Source organism: Molothrus aeneus, chromosome 8 (genome assembly GCF_037042795.1).
Source record: "Molothrus aeneus isolate 106 chromosome 8, BPBGC_Maene_1.0, whole genome shotgun sequence".
Classification (NCBI taxonomy): domain Eukaryota; kingdom Metazoa; phylum Chordata; class Aves; order Passeriformes; family Icteridae; genus Molothrus; species Molothrus aeneus.
The window spans coordinates 15,224,153-15,244,828 of NC_089653.1; the positions used below are offsets into that span (position 1 = coordinate 15,224,153).

The window sequence follows — 20,676 nt, forward strand, 5'->3', positions numbered from 1 at the left end:
AGCTCAACTTTGCTTCCAGTTTGGGTTTTTTTTCCAGAGAATCACCTGAAATATTCTCTTTCTTCGTTCCAAGATTATCTCAACCATGTAACATTAATATAGCTTTACAAATTTCAGAATATTCTATAAAAACAAAACAAATATCCATAATGCAACTACATCTGGCAACTGCAGAACTATTTACCCAAGCACACACATTACTGCTGTATATTTGATTTAAACTTCTGTTTGAGAGCTAAAATAGCAATAGCCAAAGCAAGTATTAGCACAGAGCTGAGCCACATGTATAAATGCTAATGTACAAGTACCATTTCAGATGCATATCTTCACTGCTACCACCTCCCAGTGGAGTACAATTTGCTTGGGATACTGGAAGAGGGACTTGATAGTCTAAAAGATCCTTTTCTTTGCTCTCATATATGATTGAGTAGAACTATTTCCACATTAAACAACTGCAGGGTAGCAGACAGCAGCTCGACCTCCTATCCTGAACCAGCACACCCACTTACCAGGAGAATAAACTCCTGTTTAAATCATTTATCTTGGGGAAGAAAAGCAACAGCACAAACATATCAAAGAAGAACTGATTTATATCAGAATTATCTTGTCCCACTGAACAGCAAAATTCATCATTAAAAAAGACTGAATCTGTGCTTCATTGGGTCAGCTGGAGTCAATCTTCCTCTCTCTCAGCTTTCTATTAAAAGCAGAGCAAAAAGGGTTAGCTGAGAGTCAGAAACACTTTATTACCTGTTGTCCTCTTCAGCAGAAACATGAAAGTATGCCAAAATTCAATGTTAATTTGGAGTTTAGCCACTACTGTGGTTAGCCTGAAGTAGAGGGGACTCCCAAGACAAAGTGACAAATCCCAAAGCCTACAGAATTTCTAATCTGACCCATTCTACAGAGCTTTTAAACAGTAATATAAACAGCAAATGCCTTTGCTTGAGAAGCAGATTTTACACACTTACAAAAATAAAATAATACAATATTTAAGCACACTTATATAGTGTAAGTTGCTTTTAAAAAACTGAGCAGTTGCTCTCTTCTGACAGCAGTCAGACCCTCACTGGAACTGGAGATAGACCAGCATACCTATGCCCACATTCTCACTCTGAACAGTCACTTTAATCCCTCACTCATTACATGTCACTGCATTTCCTGATGCCACTCCAACACAGACTAACCAGTGCAAGGCAGGACAAAACCATTGCAGTGTTTGGCATTCCCCTTGCAGTCACTGTGCATCTCTTGGTGCTGATGGCATGCCAACAACAGCTCTGAACTCACTGATCTCTCTTTAGATCACTGGTGTGACACAGCAGCCCCAAACCAAGCACTATAACAAGAACTGGGCACATTATTCTTCCAAATGGGCCCAGTGTAATTAAAACATATTCCTCAGTCATGGGGGCAGGAGGCATGGGCAGTACAAAGAACAATTACATATTTATATGAAGAGAAAAAGAGCAAAGGGACATAGTAGCCTCTTGAGGGGAAACTCCCTGCAGACATGGAAACGCACTTGCCATTAAGTTTAAGGGTTAAGGTCACAAGATAAACCTGTTAAATTAAGAACCTATATGCGAAGGCAAAGTTTTCAGCAAAAGTCCCTGCTAGCTCTCACTATGGCAGCTCCACAGGAATAATGCCAAAAGAAAAGACAAGAGCAGAGCAGATTCAGAGTCTCACATGCAACTTGGTATAGCTAATTATTTCCTCACAATACTTTGAGGCGACCTACCAGATACCATTTCATCAAAACTGGATTTAGCTTCTGGATGCCTCAGCAGTGACTTGGGTGTCAAAACAATCAGCTGTAAGACAGAAATTTTTCCAAGAGTCAGGAGCTGCTTTTTCTTCATTTCACATGCAACATTTGTAACTCTGTGCACACAAAACCCACAAACTGAGTATGATAGAAAATAAATTAGTATGAACAGCAAACACAGTAAATTTTTCCCCCTGTTTTGAAAGCCATGAAAGTTTCAAAATTATTCAGAAGATTTAGGTAGCCTATTCCTTTTACAGGTTCTCAGAACTCACTGGTTATGGTTTTTTTTTTGACAACAAAATCAAATTACAGGTTATGAACCAGTAAAACATTCAACAGTTGTATCTTGGGTCTTTGAAGTTCCAGCAATTAGACATGCAGATGATAGTTCTGCAGCCTGTAAGCTACATCACTAATATCTTGACAAGCTCATCTGAAGATCTGCAGACCCAGATGGAAGCAAAGCTGAAAATCAAGTTTTAGAGCCATAGTAAATCAGAGCTGAGCTTCTTTCCATCAAACTGGCAACTTCAGCCTGGGCTCAGTTAAGGTTTTTCACCAGAAATCCTCATTCGTTTCAGCAGTGTGTCATATGCAAAGGCCGCTCCTTGTTTGATGGCTAATTTAGCTGGAATAATCAAGTCCATTCAGGTAACCTTACCGGCTTTCTGAATGGCAGCAAGATCTGCCTTCGGAGGACATGAAAGTAATTGGCTGGAGTTGAACAATTCACCACAATCCAGTTGCAGTCATACAGCTGGGAAACTTCAAATTGCTCAGTGAACTCCTGAGAAAAACATTAAAGGCTTTAGAAAAATATCTGAAAGATCATATAAAAGGCTTGAAAACCATCCTTCCATTTCTGACTCTCAGAAACTCCTTTCCACAAAAATTTTATTTAGCAGCTCTAAGCTGAGATCGCTTTATTGGCTAGGGAACCATCCCTACAAAGCATCCTTTCTATTTCTCTTTCTTTCTAAAAATTTATGCAAATCTACATGAAAAGTTTCCATTAATTCAGAAAAGATGGGAAGTCCAGGAAGGAAGACTGAGGAGAACTAGGATATCAGCAGGTGGAAGAAACAAAATAGAACCACTTTGAAAGAACGTTAAACTGTAATTCATTTTTTCAGTGTAGAGTTGGCTTTCACTCTCTTTCCCATCCTGTAGAGCTGTGTACTTTATCTGTAGAAGTGAATGACCAATCAAGTCTTAGCCCAATCAAAATTAGAAGTTGCTTATTTTTGTGCTCCTAGCAGTACAATTTAGCTCCACTGCAAAGAGCCAAGCTAGTCTCACATGACCTCCTTTAGAAATTGGCTAGAGACACCTATTTGCAGTACACACAGCAGTATAAACCAGCGGGATCACTGGGCCCTGAGGAACAGCCATAAAAAGATCATGCTGCCAGAGATTAACTGTATGTGACCTCAGCTTGTAATGAGCAGCAATGCTGCATACTTCCATTACTTTCACTGGGATCAAGTTGAAGTTATACCAAGACTTGAAGCTAAATCCTAACCTGCTATATCTAGCTAAAAGGATGCTACTAACAAAAAATCTCTGGGATGTGAAAAGCAAGAAAAGGACAAAACTACTTACTGGATAGGCATCAGAATCATCATTGCTCATCTGCAGAAACCTCTCGGGCCTGGCTGATGAATGCTCTGGACCCTGGTAAAGGTATCATTTAAAACAATGTTGAAGAGCCAAATGAGCAGTTAGACATCAGTCTAGATCACTCACTGCATGAGTACTTCCTGTCCCCTCTGCACCAGCTGCACACCTACCCCCCAGCCAAAGGCATCAATAACAGCAGTGGGAGACAGGACACACCACAGGACAGAATTCCTCATCTTCTGCTTTCATAGGAGTTTGGGTTATCACATGTATTTCCAACGATTTTACCAGCTGCAAGTGATTTCTACCCTCAGACTAGCTGCACAATGAAGAACACTGGAAAGGCAGTGGGCCCATGTGGGCACAACAATCACCTTGCTAATACAGAGCAAACAGGAGCACGAGGAATGTCAGGAAGAGAAGCACTGGATGCCTCAGAGAACTGCAGTGACTCACTCTTTGTGCATGCTGAACAGGAGCAAACACAAACTGCTGACTATTTTTCCTGTATTAGCAACAAAAGCAGGCACAGGTTCTGTCCTACTACTGTTCACTGTTCTGTACAGGACCAAATACTGAGATGAATGCTTTAGCTAAAATGGATCAAAATACACACACGCATTATCTGCCAGACTAACCTATGATTAATTTCTGCCTCCTCAGGAGATATTTTTTATGTTCTGTCATTACTGAACACTCCCATCCACTGTCTCACTAGCAGTACCCATGGCAATTACTTGAATTGCACAAATGCTGTTAACTCCATTTTACATTAGCAAAACATGAATGCTGGCCACAGAAATTATCAGGAATAAGGAATGTCGCAGAATCTGTTGTTTTTCCTTTTCATTTATAAAGGATAAGAGAAAGCTGTGAGGAGTGTGAGAATGCAATGTGCTTTTTTATGTATTACTATTGTTGACAGCCTTGGCTTGTTCAAGTGACAGGTGCCCTTAGGAAGGGTTTTCCTTTCACACACAGCTGTTAAGTATTTTAACCCAAAGACAAACTATTACACCTCTCAACTCTCTCCATGTCTCCTGAGCTAATAATGTTCATAAAGAGATTTCTTCTTTATATGGCTATCTCTCCTAATAACTTCCTCTATTGAAATCTTAATTCATGAACTCCAAAATCAGTCATTATTCTGACAACTGGTAGTCCCCCTTGACTGAACACATCCTCCTTCCTAATTCCAAGTGCAGGATTCCAGATCCAGATCCATAGGAGGGACACAAAGGTAATCCAAGGACATAGGAGCACCTCTCCTATGAAGGCAGGCTGAGAGAGTCAGGATGGTTCAGCCCAGGGAAGAAATGGTTCCAGGGAAATATTTTACAGCCCCTTACAGTACCTAAAGGGGACCTACAATAAAGCTGGAGAGCTACTTTTTACAAGGTCAAGTAGCAATAGGACAAGGGACAATGGCTTTGAGAGCAAGTATAGGTTTGATACAAAGAAGAAAATCTTTGCTGGGAGAGTGGTGAGGCACTGGCACAGGTTGCTCAGAGCAGCTGTGGATACCCCATCCCTAGAAGTGTTCAAGGCCAGCCTGGATGAGGCTTTGAGCAGCCTCTGGTCTAGTGAAAGGCTCCCTGCCATAGTGAGCAGGTTTGAACTAGATGGTCTTTACAGTCTTTTCCAACAAAAACCATTCTATGACTCAATGATTCAGTCTGCTTCATGGACTAAGGGAATTCAAAGGAAAAAAACATTCTGTTGGCAACAAAGGTATAACACAAACAGCCTAGAACTGTGCCTGGTATCACTGCTCCTTTGAATTCTGCCTCCACTTTTGAGGTGCCAAATAATCTGGTCACAGACAGGAAAGGACTTGAGAGCAAGGAGCAAAGCTGCACAAAACTGTGGAGCACAGTAGCAGCCCAGTTTATTGTAGCACCTCTGCTGTTCACATCTGTTTGCTGTAAATCAAATCTTGCACTAAGATGGCACACACAGCACAAAACCCAGTGCTTCACAAGCACACTGCAGTCAGTACACTGGGAACAGAGATGTTACCAGCAAACAATTACAGGAGAGGCAGGTGAGGCTTTCCCATCACTCACACACTGCCCCAGCAACAACCTCAGTCCAGAGCCTCAATGTTCACATCCATCTTCGGTTTCTGTGCTGACACCACCAATCAGACTGCCAGCAACTACTGCGTGGGATGGGGTAGGGCTTATCTCTACTGTGACCACCTATCCAGTGAGACCTATACTGAATCCATTAGCTACTTTCAGATGAGTCCCCAAGGAGCCATTAGGCTGCAGAGCCTTTCAATCACAGCCAACTTGCCTGTGAATGCATGACCTAGAGGTGAAGGGATCCATATCCCATTAAGAGTCCTTCCCCAAATCATCTTGTCCCCAACACTGTAGTTATAGAAAGACTAGTCCTCCTGTAATGAAAAGGTCCTCTGGGAAGAGAAAAAGACTTCAGCAGCCTGGTGGGATTCTTAAATATTCCAAAAGCAACTGACACTAGTAGCAAAATAAGCATGTTTCAGAAGACCTGTGCAAATCTTCTCTGCCAAGTGGCTATGGGGAAAAAAGGATTAAATGTATTCTAAGTAGCAGAGAACCAGCCCCTTAAGCTGAGTGCTTCCCTGCAGAGGACCACACCTACTGCTGAGGGCTCATTCAGGTTGTCCCCTCAGGATACAGTTAAAAAAATTAATTTCTCAAAACCCTTGTGAACAGCATCAGACCCATTATTCTTTAAGCACAATGGATGTGGAAAGCCATTCATAAGATATGAATGCACCCCAGTGTATCAGGACAGGATCATAATTGAATGGAAATAAACGAAATTGTTTGTGAGAATAGAAATGACACAGTTTGTGGTGAAAAGGTCTAAAGCATTTATACAGATGGAGATTGGCACTGTGGCACATACTATGCTTTTTTAAAATAGAAAACTAGAAACATATATGCAACAATTCATGAAGGTTAATGTATTTGAAAAGGAGAAAATTAACCTTGCCTGACATGATGCTCATGTACTCTTAAAAAGAATTTAAAATATTTGAAGAACAATTCTGCTGCTGATACGAACTTCATGTGTCTTTATACATAGGGTGTACCCATGCCCTTTCCCTCTAAGACATTGTCTAGTTCCTCCTACTAGCCACCAAAAAAAGACAGTCAACAGCTAGTAGAAACATTTTCCTTTCCAGAAAGACAAAGATTTCTTATAATATCAAAATTGACCAAGGTCAATGATTTTTGAAGTTTTAAAGTTTTTTTATATCATTTCATAGCAAGAGAATTTAGTGCAGAGTTTACACAGATATACTTTATGCAAAATAAAACCAAGCAAGCACTCTTAAGACATGATTTTTTTTTTTCTTATTGTACACTGAGAATGCAGCTTTCTGGGGAAAGAAGGCAGTGTCTTAGGGAAAGTTACCAAAAAAGAGAGAAAAAAAAAAGGAAAAAAATGGGGGGAAGTGGTACATGCCACTAACAAGGACACAAAGCTAAGAGCTCAGAAATCTTTCTCAGGGTTTTCTGGTTTTCACCAGTCAATCTATCTGAATTCTTCTCATAACACTGAGGCAGCCCCACATGTTTAACAGTGCCTTCCTCCCCTGGGATCCCCAAGCCCCCTTAGGCTTTTCCAGCTGCAGAGAGGGCAGTGCAGCCAGCCCTCCCTGGGGCACGTGCCAGCCAGCAGCGCTCACCATTCCTTCCATGCCGTGCGGCAGGAGCAGGACGATCCCGTTGTGCCGAACCCACTTGGCCTGGCCGGAGCTGATGAACTGGTCTATGATGCACTGAGCCGTGTTGTGGAAGTCCCCAAACTGCGCCTCCCAGCACACCAGCGCGTTGGGACTCGCCATAGCGAAGCCGAGCTCAAAACCTGACAAGCAAATGGGTAGAGAAATAGAAAACCAACAGATTTCCTGAAAATTCTGTTCAAAAATAAAACCAACCCAAAATTACAGCATGAGCTGGATGTTCGGGGCCCCATTCTAAATCATGCAGTTTTCAACTGTACCTTTACCAAGCTTGACTTCAATCCTTCAAACTTTTCCTCAAACACTTCAATATCATAGGAGTTTTTAATGAAATTAAACCCCCTCCCTCCTCTCCAACTTTAATATGTTTACCTAAAAGCTCACTACTATCTTCTCCTGTAAAAATGCACTTACAGCCCAGTTAGAGAGTTATTTACTAATTTTAATATTTCCACAGCCCTACACAGCATTATCATCTGCATATGAGAGGGGGAAAGAAAGACAAAGAAAATTACTGGTGACATCAATTTTCATTCTACAGACATGATCCTAGTCTTCAGATCTTCCAAACTGTGAATATAACAGCTGCATGGCAAATGCATTTGGGACTTGGATAAAAAAAATCCTTTCTGAGGCAGGGCTAAGGGCCTTTAGGTTTCTGCTTCAGTGTTAAAGCATTTGATCACTGTTCATATTTTCCTTTGACCCTTTGATATAGCAGAGCCTGGAGTGCTGAATGAATGAATACCTGTACTCAGATTCTTCACCTTAGTTTGGACTGATAATAACCAAAAAGGTTAAAGCTCTCAGTAAAAAGCAGAGCTATATATCAGTGCTCTGGGAGTAGAGGTTCTGACTGAGGCAAAACTGATTCAATACACACAGAGAATAAATATTTAATTGATAGATACACTTCAGGTTGAAGCTCTACACAGAATATAATGACCTGGTTTCAAATACAGAACTCAAATATGGGAGTACTCTCAGTGAAGCTTACCCCAGCAGATCAACTAACTTTTGAGTCTTCATAGTCTACTCCTTGGTAATTCCAACCCAGTTTTTCATTTACGACTCCTATGGCAAGAAATCTTTGGGTCACTTGGCTTTTGGACTACTGATCTCTGAACAGTCCATCCATGACTCCAGCAGATGCTCATGGTCCCACCAAAAGGTAACTGATACATTAGAGGCCAAAAAAAGACTACAAGGTCAGACAGACAGCCCTTTATGAGTGCCCATGACAGGTCATTACCAAAGAGAATGACTTTTTCTGGCCTTGCCTTTGGCCTGACTGCCTGAACAGCCCCTCCTTCAGCCTTTCCTCCATCTCTGGCCTCCTCATTTGTGTAATTCCATGGTTCTTAACACAATGAAAACAAGGGAAAAATTTACACAACTTTGTCAATCATATTCCCAAAGGTATGTGAAAAATAGATTTCCCTAGATAGGCTTGAATCCCATTCTAATTTTACACAAGCATTAAGAGACCATTTCTACTGATTGGGTGACATGGTTGAGAAAATATGCAATATGTTCAAGGTTTATTTGTGCATATGCTGCTCTCTGTAAGGGTGGGGTAATCTAGCTTTTAGAGAAGCACAAACTGAGGTCTTGACCACTCAAGAGTTATCAATAATCAAACAGTGCTTTTCAAAGAGTATGGAGCTCAGTGCATACTTAAAATTTGGTCACAGTACACGTATAATTCTAATTCATGTATGAAAGATCACCTCTAATATTCACATGGAAAAAGGAGTATAATTTCTCATTTTCTATCTTGTTGACAACTTCACACTAATCTCTACAGGGTAAAAATGTTCTAGGTGAAGCTGCATCGAAAAATGTGATCTTAACACAGATACCATTTGTAAGCTTTCTGACAGCTATAAAATTGTCTAGGAAAACATATCCAAATGTAATCTATACATTCTGATTAGTATTTTGAGAAAAATGTTGCTGAGACTACTATTTCATGACATATGTGTCTGTGGTATACACATCTTTGGTATACCAGAACCCAATTTTCCACCAGGGAAATGACAATGTGAGTTACTAAATTAAAACTATTCCAATCATTGTAGCAGTGGAATAGCTTTAACTCTTGACAGACTAAGGAGTCTGTGAAGAATTACTACTACTACCTTCATGGGGAGAAAATTGCTTAAAGAACAAGATCTGAACTGCTAAATAAAAAAAAGAAAGTCCTGGTGGAGAGAGATCTAGACAGAAGCAAGGTAAACAGCGCAGGAGAGGGTGAGGGGTTCTCTTGAAAAGAATTGTTTGGGCAGCAGAGTCAAGATCAGGGAACATGACCTGAAGTAGAAAGCCTCCACTGTTCTAGAGATGGGACATGAACTGCAGAGGAGCAAGTTCCTACTCAGTTCCCTCATGAGGACTGAGCATTATTTTGAAATCCTGTGCAAATATTGTGGGTTTAAAGGATTAACTTTTACACAGCTAAAAACAGAGAACAGGTTGAAGCTGTGAGGAAATCCAAATCCAGGCAGCAAAATAACTTTCAAAGAATTTCAGGTAAGGAATCTGCACACCCAAAGGGTGTTGGAGAGCAACCAGCCAGCTCCAAACAGCAGGCAGCTGCTCAGGGCTCAGAGCACACCAGGGCACAGGGAACCAGGAACCAGCACAGCAGTTTGGAAAACTTCTACACTGAGGAGACAGAGGGAAGAAAAATACACAGCACTTGATTAAGGCTGCAAAGCTAATGTTTCAATTGCTGGAGTTCATTATGGTCCCTAGATGACAGACCTAGCAGAAATGCTTGTTTCTATTAGTCCAGTGCCTGCTGTGCTCCCTCACTGTTCTTCTGCCACTCTGGCACAGAAAGAAGTGTTGTCAAGCCAAGTGGCAGCTTACACAGCATACTGTGCTGTGTTTTTCCCTACAGCATTTTCATGATTGTCATAAGAATGGCTGTTTTTCAATTAATGTAAGTAAGGCTAGAGCCATATCTTAATTCAATGTGATTTTAAAGTGACTTAGGGCATGAATGTTAACTAATGGTTAAAAGGGATTATCAGTACAAGGATTTTATGTCAGAATGAAGAAAGGTTCAAAGATTTTTTGCTATCTTTGACAGAAATTCTAAGCACAGGGATATGCATCCTTTCACAGACCCAAACACAGCTCAGGACAAAGTGAAGTTGGTCCCTATCTGGTGGCTGACTCTGTTGAGCAGGGAGACTGATGCCTTCTCAGAACTCCATGCAGATGCCATTGATTACTAAAGTCTGTCCTAGTTCCTAACACAATTTCTGACAGGTATTTGTATTTGCTACTCCTAACTTTAAAAATACATTGTTCTGACTGAGCAGTAATACTACATGTTCCATCCTAGGTGTGTACTGCAAAAAAAATAAAAAATTACATTAATACCTGTCTTCTTCCTTTCATCTTTTGCTTAAAACTTGACTTTTTCCCCTGAAAAAACTGTACTCCAAGTCTCATGGTTCAGGAATTTCCTGAACTACACACAATTCCAAGTCTATCTTGCCTGATATTCCTTGAAAAGTCCTAGTATGGAATGCCCCAGCCCAAGATCTCTCAAAGGCACTACAGAATCTGACAAAGAACCCCACCTCTGGATGGAGACTCAACACTACACAAGTCATTCTGAGGGCTGTAAAGAAAGACAGGAAATCCTTTCAAGTATTAAAAAAATGTTGAAAAGCTAGAATAGAGCATCTGTAAGTTACTTTTGTTTTTCTCCTCTATCCTAATCAGCAAATAAGTTCAGACAAACATCTTTTGCTTAAATGACTTCTCACAGCTGTCACTTACACTTCCAGACATTCAGTTTCAGTATAAGGGAAAAATGAGCAAGGCAAGTGGATGCACAACTAAATTATAATAATCTGGGTATAACTAAAAGTAGTAGACATAGGATGTCAAACAAAATTATCAGAGGTTGTTAAATACTCTAAATTATCAGAGATTGTTAAGTACTCTGATTTAATGCTCAGCTTACACCCACTCCAGAGTTTCCTGTAGGCAAAACTTAAGCAGTTGTCTGAACTATAGCTGAACAAGAGTGACTTTGTTTTCTTTCTAAGTGAAATCAGTCCTGCCAGAGTATCATATTAATGAAGCAGTGGCTCCCTAGGTGTTCCTAAATACCTCGACTATAACTTGATGCAAAACTCACAGCTCTGAACAGATACCAGCTCTTGCCTTATATACCTGCCAAGGAAATAATCTGTATTTATATCATGCTGAGCTGTTTAATCCATTTTTATTTAGCTCTCCCTCACAGAAACTAAGGAAATGCTTCTGAGATGCTGCATGTTAACACAGTCATAAATAAATTCCTAACACTTTTTCACCATTTTTCCCCCTTTATATTATCTCACAACTCTCCCTACAGCCACCAAACACTTCAGTGTGCTAATTCTAAACTGCTTCTTTTAATAGAATTAGATAGTGGAAACAGCAGTTAGAGAAAATAAAGTGTTCAGGGGTTTTGGTTCTCCTGAAGAACCAATTCCATGAACTGCAAGCCTTCACTTATTCCTCCATGTATTAAAAAAGAGACCAGAGATGTTGCCAGCCAAATAAATATAAATTCTGATAGCTCTTCTTTGACTCAGAGCCTTAACTAGAAGAGACATGTTCACACACTGCTGCTTATCCCAAAACTGTCTCTCCATGGAGGCAATACTCAAGAGTAAACATGTTGGGAAAGGTCAATAAATAAAAGCCAGCAAGAGAGAGAAAACTTCATTATAAAATCACTTCAACACAGAACATGGCATTTTTAGTTTAAAAAAACCTAACCCAACAAACACACAAAAAGCCACATCACTTATCAACTATTTGTACAAATTTAATCTCCTTTTCTGCTAGAAAGCATCTCGAACATAAGAGATTTAAAGTTCTTGAAAATTAGAAGTATCAATATTATTAGTTTTGGAGAACCTGTCGTCTCATCTGCTGAAGCAGAAGTGCGCAGAAATGGTATTCTTGTTTTCAGCATACAAACAAGACCCTATTTTACCCTATTGCTTGTATTCAATGAATTTTATTAAATCAACTTTCACCTATCTTTTGCTGGGTAAGGTGGAAGGGCAATAGCAAGAAGGACGAGATCGAGAAAGAGAGAGAGCCCACTTGGTTAGTTCTTTAAAGAATTGCCTTCATACCATAGCAACACTAGGCTTCCTATTGAGGTGTTATTTTTTAAACAAAATCAGATTTCAACCATATCCAGACATTTGTCACTTCTTTTGGAATATAAAAAAAAAAAAAACTAATCCAGAAACCTATGACCCACTTACCCACAAGTTTTGTAGCAACACTGTAAACAGGCTCAAATTAAGAAATCCCAGAACACACGGAGAAACAACAGGAAATTGGAAACAATCATTCTCTGAAATTAAGTTCTTGAATTTTATCTATGCCAATTTTTTTTCTCCCATTTATACACTTCTTTCCTTGTACTCTCCTATTTAGAGTTCACCATTGCATGTTAGCAATACAAAATACCTGATTCTATTCACACCAATTCTGCCACAGAGTTAGCAAAAATACCTAAAAATCTGGTCTTCAGCCCATGCTCCAACTGTACAGTTCTATACCACTTTAATTTTAATACTATTAGCAATGGGCAATATGTAGCATTGCAAAAATGACTAAGTAACCAAATATTTCTGAACTTTGAAACAAGCAGCTATCAACTACCACCTTTATCTACTACAATGTTTCAAGTTTTTCCTTCGCACGATATTTTATTATCCATAGAATCAGTAACACTTTTGATAAATTATTAGATGTATTTGTTTTGTACTCCACATTCCTCTTGCCACCCTCATCATGTCAGAGTAAGGTTATCCATTCTCTGTGGCTGAAGGTAAAATAATTCACTATGATTAATGCTATCACTAAAAAGAATTTGTTTGCTTGAAATAGCACATTCAGAATAGCAGTTCAGATAAGGCCAGGATGGATTTTTTTATACGTCTATGACAAAGTGTCTCTGGTTTTCTTGTCAGTTCCTCTTAAGAAAGCATCAGGTGCACATTCCAGCACTGCTAAGATCAACAATAGCAGATGGACGCTTTTAACTGAATCCCAAAACTGTAAAATGTGGAGATGCTTGTTTAAAGGATGCCAGAACCTGAGAGGAAATACCTGATACCTGTTTCATACATGACCATTTCACAGCTTTTTTCCCCCCACATTCTTTTCCTTGCTGAGCAGTGCTTGCTGTCCAGCAGCCTCAATAAACCCCAGGCAGATGGAGACGTACCCAAGACCCCGTACTCGGAGAGGGAGCTGTTGCACACGGTGTAGGGGGCCTGCTGCTCCCACAGGTGATTCATAGGAACACAAATTCTCTTGTCAACTTCTTGATCATGAAGCACATGGTGACGATGGCTGCAAAGAGATGTTGAAAGAGATTTATTAGCCAAGAATCATTCTGGGCTTTAACAGAGCTATTTTCAAAGCTAAAGCAGCAGAATTGTGGCCTGGAAAGCAAGCAAGCACCATGGTTATCTCTGCTACACACAACACCCCGGTCTGGTTGAAGCCATGGAAATGCAATCACATGTCTAAATACAATTGTTGCACTGTAAGGACTTTCACTGATGATCCAGGCTTCTCAAGCACTCACAGAAAATAACTCATCACTAGTAGAAATGGGAGAAAGACAAAAGGATGGGAAAGTTGTTGCTATATTATAGAATTATTAAAGAAATTCAAAGGAACAAAATTGTTATTAAAAACATTTCCTTCTGCCTTCCTCACAAATTCTAATATTTCTCTTGAAATAATTGTTGTTTGTCTTTGGAAAAAAAATGTCATTTCAGCACTGAAACTTGAAGGAGCTGTATCCTCCTTCCTGCTATTTCCACTCACATGCACCATTTACTGTTCTCTAGAACATCATTACTCAGCATTAGAATAGGGCACCAAGGAATACTACCAAAACAGAGATGACTGAAGTAATTACTGCAATCCATTAACTCTCTGAGCAGACTGAGAGAATCACAGCAATATGTCCAGCTTTACAACCACTAACATCAGGCCAGTTATTGTACTGCTAACAATACTGTGTATTGTAGAGCTGCCAACACTGAAGTCTGAATCTTTTTGCACTTCCCTTTGCTATAATGAATGCTAGCAAAAGAGCTCTGAAATGCATCTAGAACTCAACAATGTAAAGCCAGAAAAAGACTGAACCCTTCAAGAGCAGCACAGGGATGGAAGTAGGGAAAAAGGGGGAAATTCACACACCAGGCAGCTGTTTGGCAGAAATAATTTTTGCCACTGTAATTTTGATTTTGTCATTAAGCCAATGACAGAAGACCTGGCTGTTAAGCTTCTTGAGTACAAAGTTTTGTGTTTCCCTAGAAAAAGGTGATTAAGATGAGCATAAATGGCCAGCCAGAAATATACAGACATACAATTTGCACATATGCAATTGTCAGATTTCCTGACAACCCCCTTCCCTCCTTCCTCAAGAGTTTGTCTCCAAGAGAAGGTGCTTCTGTCAGCAGCTTTATCTAGCTTCTATGTATTGATAGTGTTGAGGACTGAAACAGGAAGAAAAGTAGACATCACATGGAATATTGAAAGAAAGAAGTATTTTCTAGACATCACTTTAGAAGTTCCAAAATAGTGAAAGCACCCCATCATGTTGTTTTATTATGGTAACACAGTATATTCAGTTCTTCCCACACTCTAGCCAATGCTATACCAGAGAAGACAGGCACCAAAATTTATTTCTCTCTTCTGCAAGCATTCACAATGAAGCACAGTGCAGCATTCACCCCAGGAATTGGCATCACTTCAAAAGGTTTCAATTAAATACATCATTAACATCTTACTCTACAGAGAACCAGGTAAGGCAGCAAACTGTACATATTTTACCAAGTGATGAGACCTGCCTTCATACATGCCCCATAGGCATTAAAAGTCTCAGTAGAAAGGACCTTATTTCACTTTAAAAGCCTCACCAACTGGCAACATGTTTGTTCACAGGGTACACAAGCCCCAAGCAGCCACCATTGGAATTTAAGAGACTCAGGATCTGTTGCAGCAAGTATCCTCTCTTACTTCCCAGCAATTAGATGGAATGCAACTGCATTTCTTGTTAGAAAGCAGGGCGAAAGATACCATTTCTGCTTTGCAGCAAGAGAAAGTAGAAAGGGTCTAAAAATGCTTGTTCTGGCTTAAATATTATACTTTAAAATGCTGCTTACAGATACATAGGAATTTGATTATTATTGACTGCAAGAACCTATAGCATTCAGATTAATGCTGAAGAAAGAGCCCCAACTTCCCCCTCCCTGGAGAAGACCTTATTTTTTGAACAAATGCCAAGTTGTTTCTTTAAGTGTGGAACTTCAAGAGTTTTAACACCATTTAACAGTTATCTCAGTACTGACCTGAAAGTACCTCTCTCCACATCCTGCCCACTCAGTCGGACGTGGATCCCTTCTTTGAGGACAGAGCCAAAGGCCATGTACTCTGCTAAGGCCCAGTCAACAAGCCTGTTCTGCGTCATCTCTGCGCGGGCTTTCAGAATCCGAGAGAGTCCTGCATCAGAACAAAGATCAAAATGAATGGATCTATTGCAGAGAAATTCTCTGTTCACATTGCATTCACCATTCTCCTTCATCATTGCCTAGACTAAGCACAGTTACCAAATCAGGTCTACAAACTGTTTTTCTAGAACTGAACTGCTGGGAAAATAAAACAACTTGCTTCCCAAGCAAACAGTTGTGTAATGTTCATACCTTCTGTTTGAAGAAGTAACGTTGACTGTGTCAGAAACTACTGAGGACAATTAAAAAGACCCATGGTGAATTTCTTCTTCCTTAAGATTTATTTTCACATCTCTAACACCAAGCACTGTTTTATAAGAGACTGAAAATAGCAATTTGGTTTCTGAATGTTTGTCTTCCTTCCTTTCCTCATTTTTTCTTGCCATTTGTCTTATTGCACTTCTGGCGATGTTATACAGTGAAACAGGCTGGACTGATCAATACTATGAATATCATATAAATAGAAAAACTGTAGCAGCTGCCAATGGATTTTCAGTTGGCAACCAATGGCTGACTTTTCAGTGAAGATTTTATGACCTCATGAGCCAAAACACAAGTTACAACACTGTCACACTGTCACTTTCAAAGGCAACAAAACTCGACAGCTGCTCACAGGTGCTTCCAGCTTTGAGGCCACAAGTCACCTGTATTCACTGGCAATTGACAGCATCTTATTTTCACACTGATGATTTTGGTAAGCTGTCCCACATGTTATTTTCCCATATTTCCTTTTCCTTTCTTTCCACAATTTTACAGAAAAACACCCCTCTTTCTTTCCACATAAAACGCTTATTGAAATTGCTTCATTTTAAGTAAAAAAAAAATCTTGAAAGTTTTGCATTTAGAATATACTAAACATTTGATTTAAAAAATAATCTTCCTTTTTTTTTTTTTGCAAGACTGTATGATAATAAGCATTTTCATTCTAGTGAAAGGACAAAGTACATAAAATTTCTGTTTCTCTTCCTTTCTGTTTCTCCACAAATTCTCTCTCACAGCCTTTTAAACTGCATAAAGAACCTAGCATACCATAATTGTTTTGAATCATAAATCTACCTATATACCAGCAAGTGTTCCCTAGTGTCAATGGCTAATCAACTTACTAACAAGAGACCAATTTACCTTCTAAATAGAATGTCTAATACTAAATTTTATTGGGCAACTACAATTTTTAATTTATCAGTGTCACAATGAAGTGCACAAATGTGTATAAGAGTTAAATTTATCCATTAATTGTATCTGCTCAACAAGCCTGTAATTAATAACTGGGAATGCCCCACCATCATTACTTGTGTTTCATTTCCCAAAGGAACAGAAACACATAGAATATTTACAAAAGACAAACCTTATTCTTTGATGGATGACTCCAGAGAGGATTAGCCTTCTCTGTTTAAAGATTTTAAAGAGAAAAAAATCTCTTTATTCCTTACCCTTAGTATGTATACTACAAGTCAACAAAAGAAAAAAGATTCCTAAACAAAGAGTCTCCATGTTTCTCCATAGAATGAGCAGGTTATTGTTCCCAATAATTGCTAGATTTCAAAATGTCCATAAAATAAAACTATCTCAGAACTTTGACACAGTGTTGGGGCTCCCCAGTGACACAGGCACTTACTGTAATAGATGCCAAAGTGAGGACTGAATCTTTTCAGAACAAAAGCTAAGACTTTTGGGGGGAAAAAGCAAGGACTTGGAGAATGAAAGGAGTTATTAACTTAAGGTTGCAAAGAGACTTCTACCTTCCTTAGAGGAAAATCTATTTTAATGAGGTATGAAACAAAAGTGGTGTGATACTGAAAGAATATTATGCTGAGAACAAGCAGCAGGAACTTAAATGTCACATTCTCCTCACCCATGGAGTGGAAGAGTCAAAGTAAAAAAAGTCACAGGCATTTTCCTCTTGGAGAAATGGCCCAAGAATAACTTCTGTGCAAAAATACAAAACTGGAGCAGGACACAAAGCTAGGAGGAGACACAGAGCCTTCAGCTGACCTGAGTGTATTTTGAAGTCTTCCACTGGCACTGAGCTGGCGACGTTGCCGATGTGAGTCAGCAGCTCCTCCGAGATGCCGGTCGGGGGACAGGACATGCTCTTGGGCTCCCCGTCCGCGTTAAAGAAGCCTGCAAGGACAACATTGGTGACATGTCCAAGGACTGCTTAGGAGATATGGACATTGCCTGTAATTTATTCAACAACTCAAGGGACATGCTAAGCAGCAGACTAAGCCTAGTTCTTTCCCTTTTGCTGGGAACCAATAATTTTGATTGTCTGCATGACAACAGAAGCTGATCTTATAGACACACAATGATCTATTTTGTTTCTGCTTTCACTCCCTGTGAAGTCCAGCTATGTAGGCAGAGGCTGCCAATAAAAGGCATATGGCACCTCAATCCCTCAAATAAAAATAAATAAATGAATAAATAACATGAGACATACTCCTTCTTCCTGACAGTCCAGACAGTTAACAGTACAGGAAAACCTCTTCTCTGCTAAACTGGAAAATGGCTTTTTCAAAGTCACAGCTTACTTTGCACATTTTGTAACAAAAGCATTTATTTCAAGTGGATCTGGCAGAATGCTATATTTACTATTAACAGGGGCAAATCAAAGGTCACATATTCCATTTTAAAGGAATGTTGTCTGATAAAATCTATTTAAATCCTAGATTCTGGACTCAAAATAAAAGCACATTTGTGTAACACTACAATAAGTGAAGGGACACTCCTTACCAGGCCAAGGTGAATCCAGCCAGTGCTTGATATGAAGGATCTTCTTATCCTTAGATCTAGTATATGCTTCTTCACATATTCTGTCATACTTTGCAATTTCTTCCTGTGGAACAAAAAGGTTTTAAAATGGATAAACATAACTCCCTCATATCTTACAGATGACACCTGTCATTCAGCATGACAAAACCAGCTATTTAACTCCATGAGAAAATTTAGTTCCAATAATACAAATAAATAAAATTAACTTTGTCTAGGATCAAACTGCCTTCTAGAAACATGCTTACACACATTACTCTAAATAAATAATTTCATTGGACAGGTGTTACAGAGGAGTGTACCAAGAGCTGAAGCTGCAAGCATTGCTCTTGAATGAGACAACAAGTGAAATACTAAATATAATTTACAGTCATACTTCTAAGATCAAAATCATCCTGCTCTCACACTCCTGGGCTACAGAAGCCACTAAATTTTGGAAGTTTCCAAAAAATTAGTCTGTCTGGGAGAGCCTAGCAAAGAACCTGCTGGCCACACCTCTGAAGGGCAACAGAGAATGCCATATTCCACAGAGGCAGAACACCTCTGCCATACCTGTGTTTCAACCCAGAATGACACTGAAGTTATTAGCTAATCTTTAAAGGAATTAACAGCAATGTTGAGCTCAGTCTGTGCAGCCAAACATCCACCCAGGATCCTAGATCCAGTCACCAAACTCCATGGTGCCTCTACTGGCACGCTCTTTCAATAAATGATTCAGAAAAGCTACTTCAGCATGAGCTGTGATGCTTCTTACAGAATGCAACTACACAAACTGCTTATTTTCTGGATCTGCAATATCACATCACTACACCTTCTCAGAAGGTCCTTGAATGTTTCAAGGCTCTTCAAAAGGTTTCATCTGCACTCTAAACATCCATTCTCAAAAAAATTAACATAAAGACCTAACCAGTTTAACACAGATACCAGACTCTACACTTCACCGTTCTGGAATACTTCAAATGGTCTCTGAACTTGGTTGAATTCTTGCAAGTAAACTAAAAGATTAAATTGATTCTATTTCATTATTGCTGGACAGAAGCCTGCCAAGGTTATCAATATGAAGCTATCAACAGCAGTGCTCAAATACTGTCTTGCTGCTGAATCAAGGTTCTAGAGATAAAGAACAGCTGACAAATGCTTCTATTTTCCAATGCTCTCATTTAATCACCTTCTCCCCTCAGAACTGAAGCAATTTTTTATGAGCAATATATTTTAATTACTTCAGAGCACTTCCAGTCCTTTTGTTACAATAGTATTTTACACAAAAATCCAAGCCAAATTGAATCACAAATTGGCAAAGGGTAAAGACATATCACAGTAAGGAAGTTTTCAAGCAGGCAGCATACAGTGACTGTTGGGTCTTTCTCCTTTCAACTCCTTAGATTCCCTCTAACTCTGCTGGCATGTACCTCAAACTCCTGCAGTGTGACAGTCCCATCTGCAATCAGTTTGTCAGCATATTTCTTCAGCACTGGCACCTGCTTATGGATCTGCTTGTACATCAGAGGCTGGGTGAACATGGGCTCATCCATTTCATTGTGCCCTCTTCTACGGTAACAAACCTACAAAGGGAAAGATTGCTTCTGTTGAGAAGGAAAAATGTAAAATGGAATAGATTTCCATTTCATCATTTTACAGAGATTTTAAGAGGTTTATTGTATAAAAAACATTCATGGCTTTTTGTTGGCCTGTTTGTTTTTTTTAAATGAGGAAACTAAAGGCCTTTAAAATCAAATATGTTTCTTGACCTTCTAAGCCACAAAAAAAATAAAGAGTAGTACATAATGCACAGAATGAAAAGTAGAGAAAACCAAGACTTACCAAGTCAACAACCACATCCTTGTTGAAGGTGTTTCTCCACTCTGCAGCTACGCTGCACACGTACATCACTGCCTCAGGGTCATCAGCATTCACGTGGAAAATGGGAGCATTGACCACGCGAGCAACGTCTGTGGGGTATGGAGATGAACGGGCCATACGGGGGTCTGTGGTGAAACCAATCTAAAAATTCCAAAAACTTCCATTAAAAGACTTTGGCCACCTCCCTCTACTCTCTTTTGAAGTTTGCATGTAATAGCCATTCACACAGCAGCAGTATCAGCTTTTCATTTTGGCTAGCTAGCTTCTTTTTGCTCCCTTAAAAACCAAAGCAAACCTAATCCAATTAAGTACTACAAATTGAATGGAATGCACACAGGTCATAAAATATT

The 20,676-nt window shown here is 39.5% G+C and overlaps 1 protein-coding gene across 3 annotated transcripts in view; it reads right to left on the reverse strand.

Moving 5' to 3' along the window:
• The window catches only part of OGDHL (oxoglutarate dehydrogenase L), a 50,484-nt gene that overhangs the window by 4,566 nt on the left and 25,242 nt on the right, over positions 1-20,676 (reverse strand). For all 3 annotated transcript variants that reach the window (XM_066554219.1, XM_066554220.1, XM_066554221.1), the window contains exons 11-20: positions 20,288-20,467; positions 19,876-20,028; positions 18,431-18,533; positions 17,693-17,821; positions 15,542-15,692; positions 13,399-13,526; positions 7,080-7,258; positions 3,377-3,448; positions 2,436-2,561; positions 1,745-1,817 (exon numbers count right to left, since the gene is read on the reverse strand). In XM_066554219.1, coding sequence (XP_066410316.1) covers positions 1,745-1,817; positions 2,436-2,561; positions 3,377-3,448; positions 7,080-7,258; positions 13,399-13,526; positions 15,542-15,692; positions 17,693-17,821; positions 18,431-18,533; positions 19,876-20,028; positions 20,288-20,467 — 1,294 coding nt within the window. The remainder of the gene's footprint in view (positions 1-1,744; positions 1,818-2,435; positions 2,562-3,376; positions 3,449-7,079; positions 7,259-13,398; positions 13,527-15,541; positions 15,693-17,692; positions 17,822-18,430; positions 18,534-19,875; positions 20,029-20,287; positions 20,468-20,676) is intronic.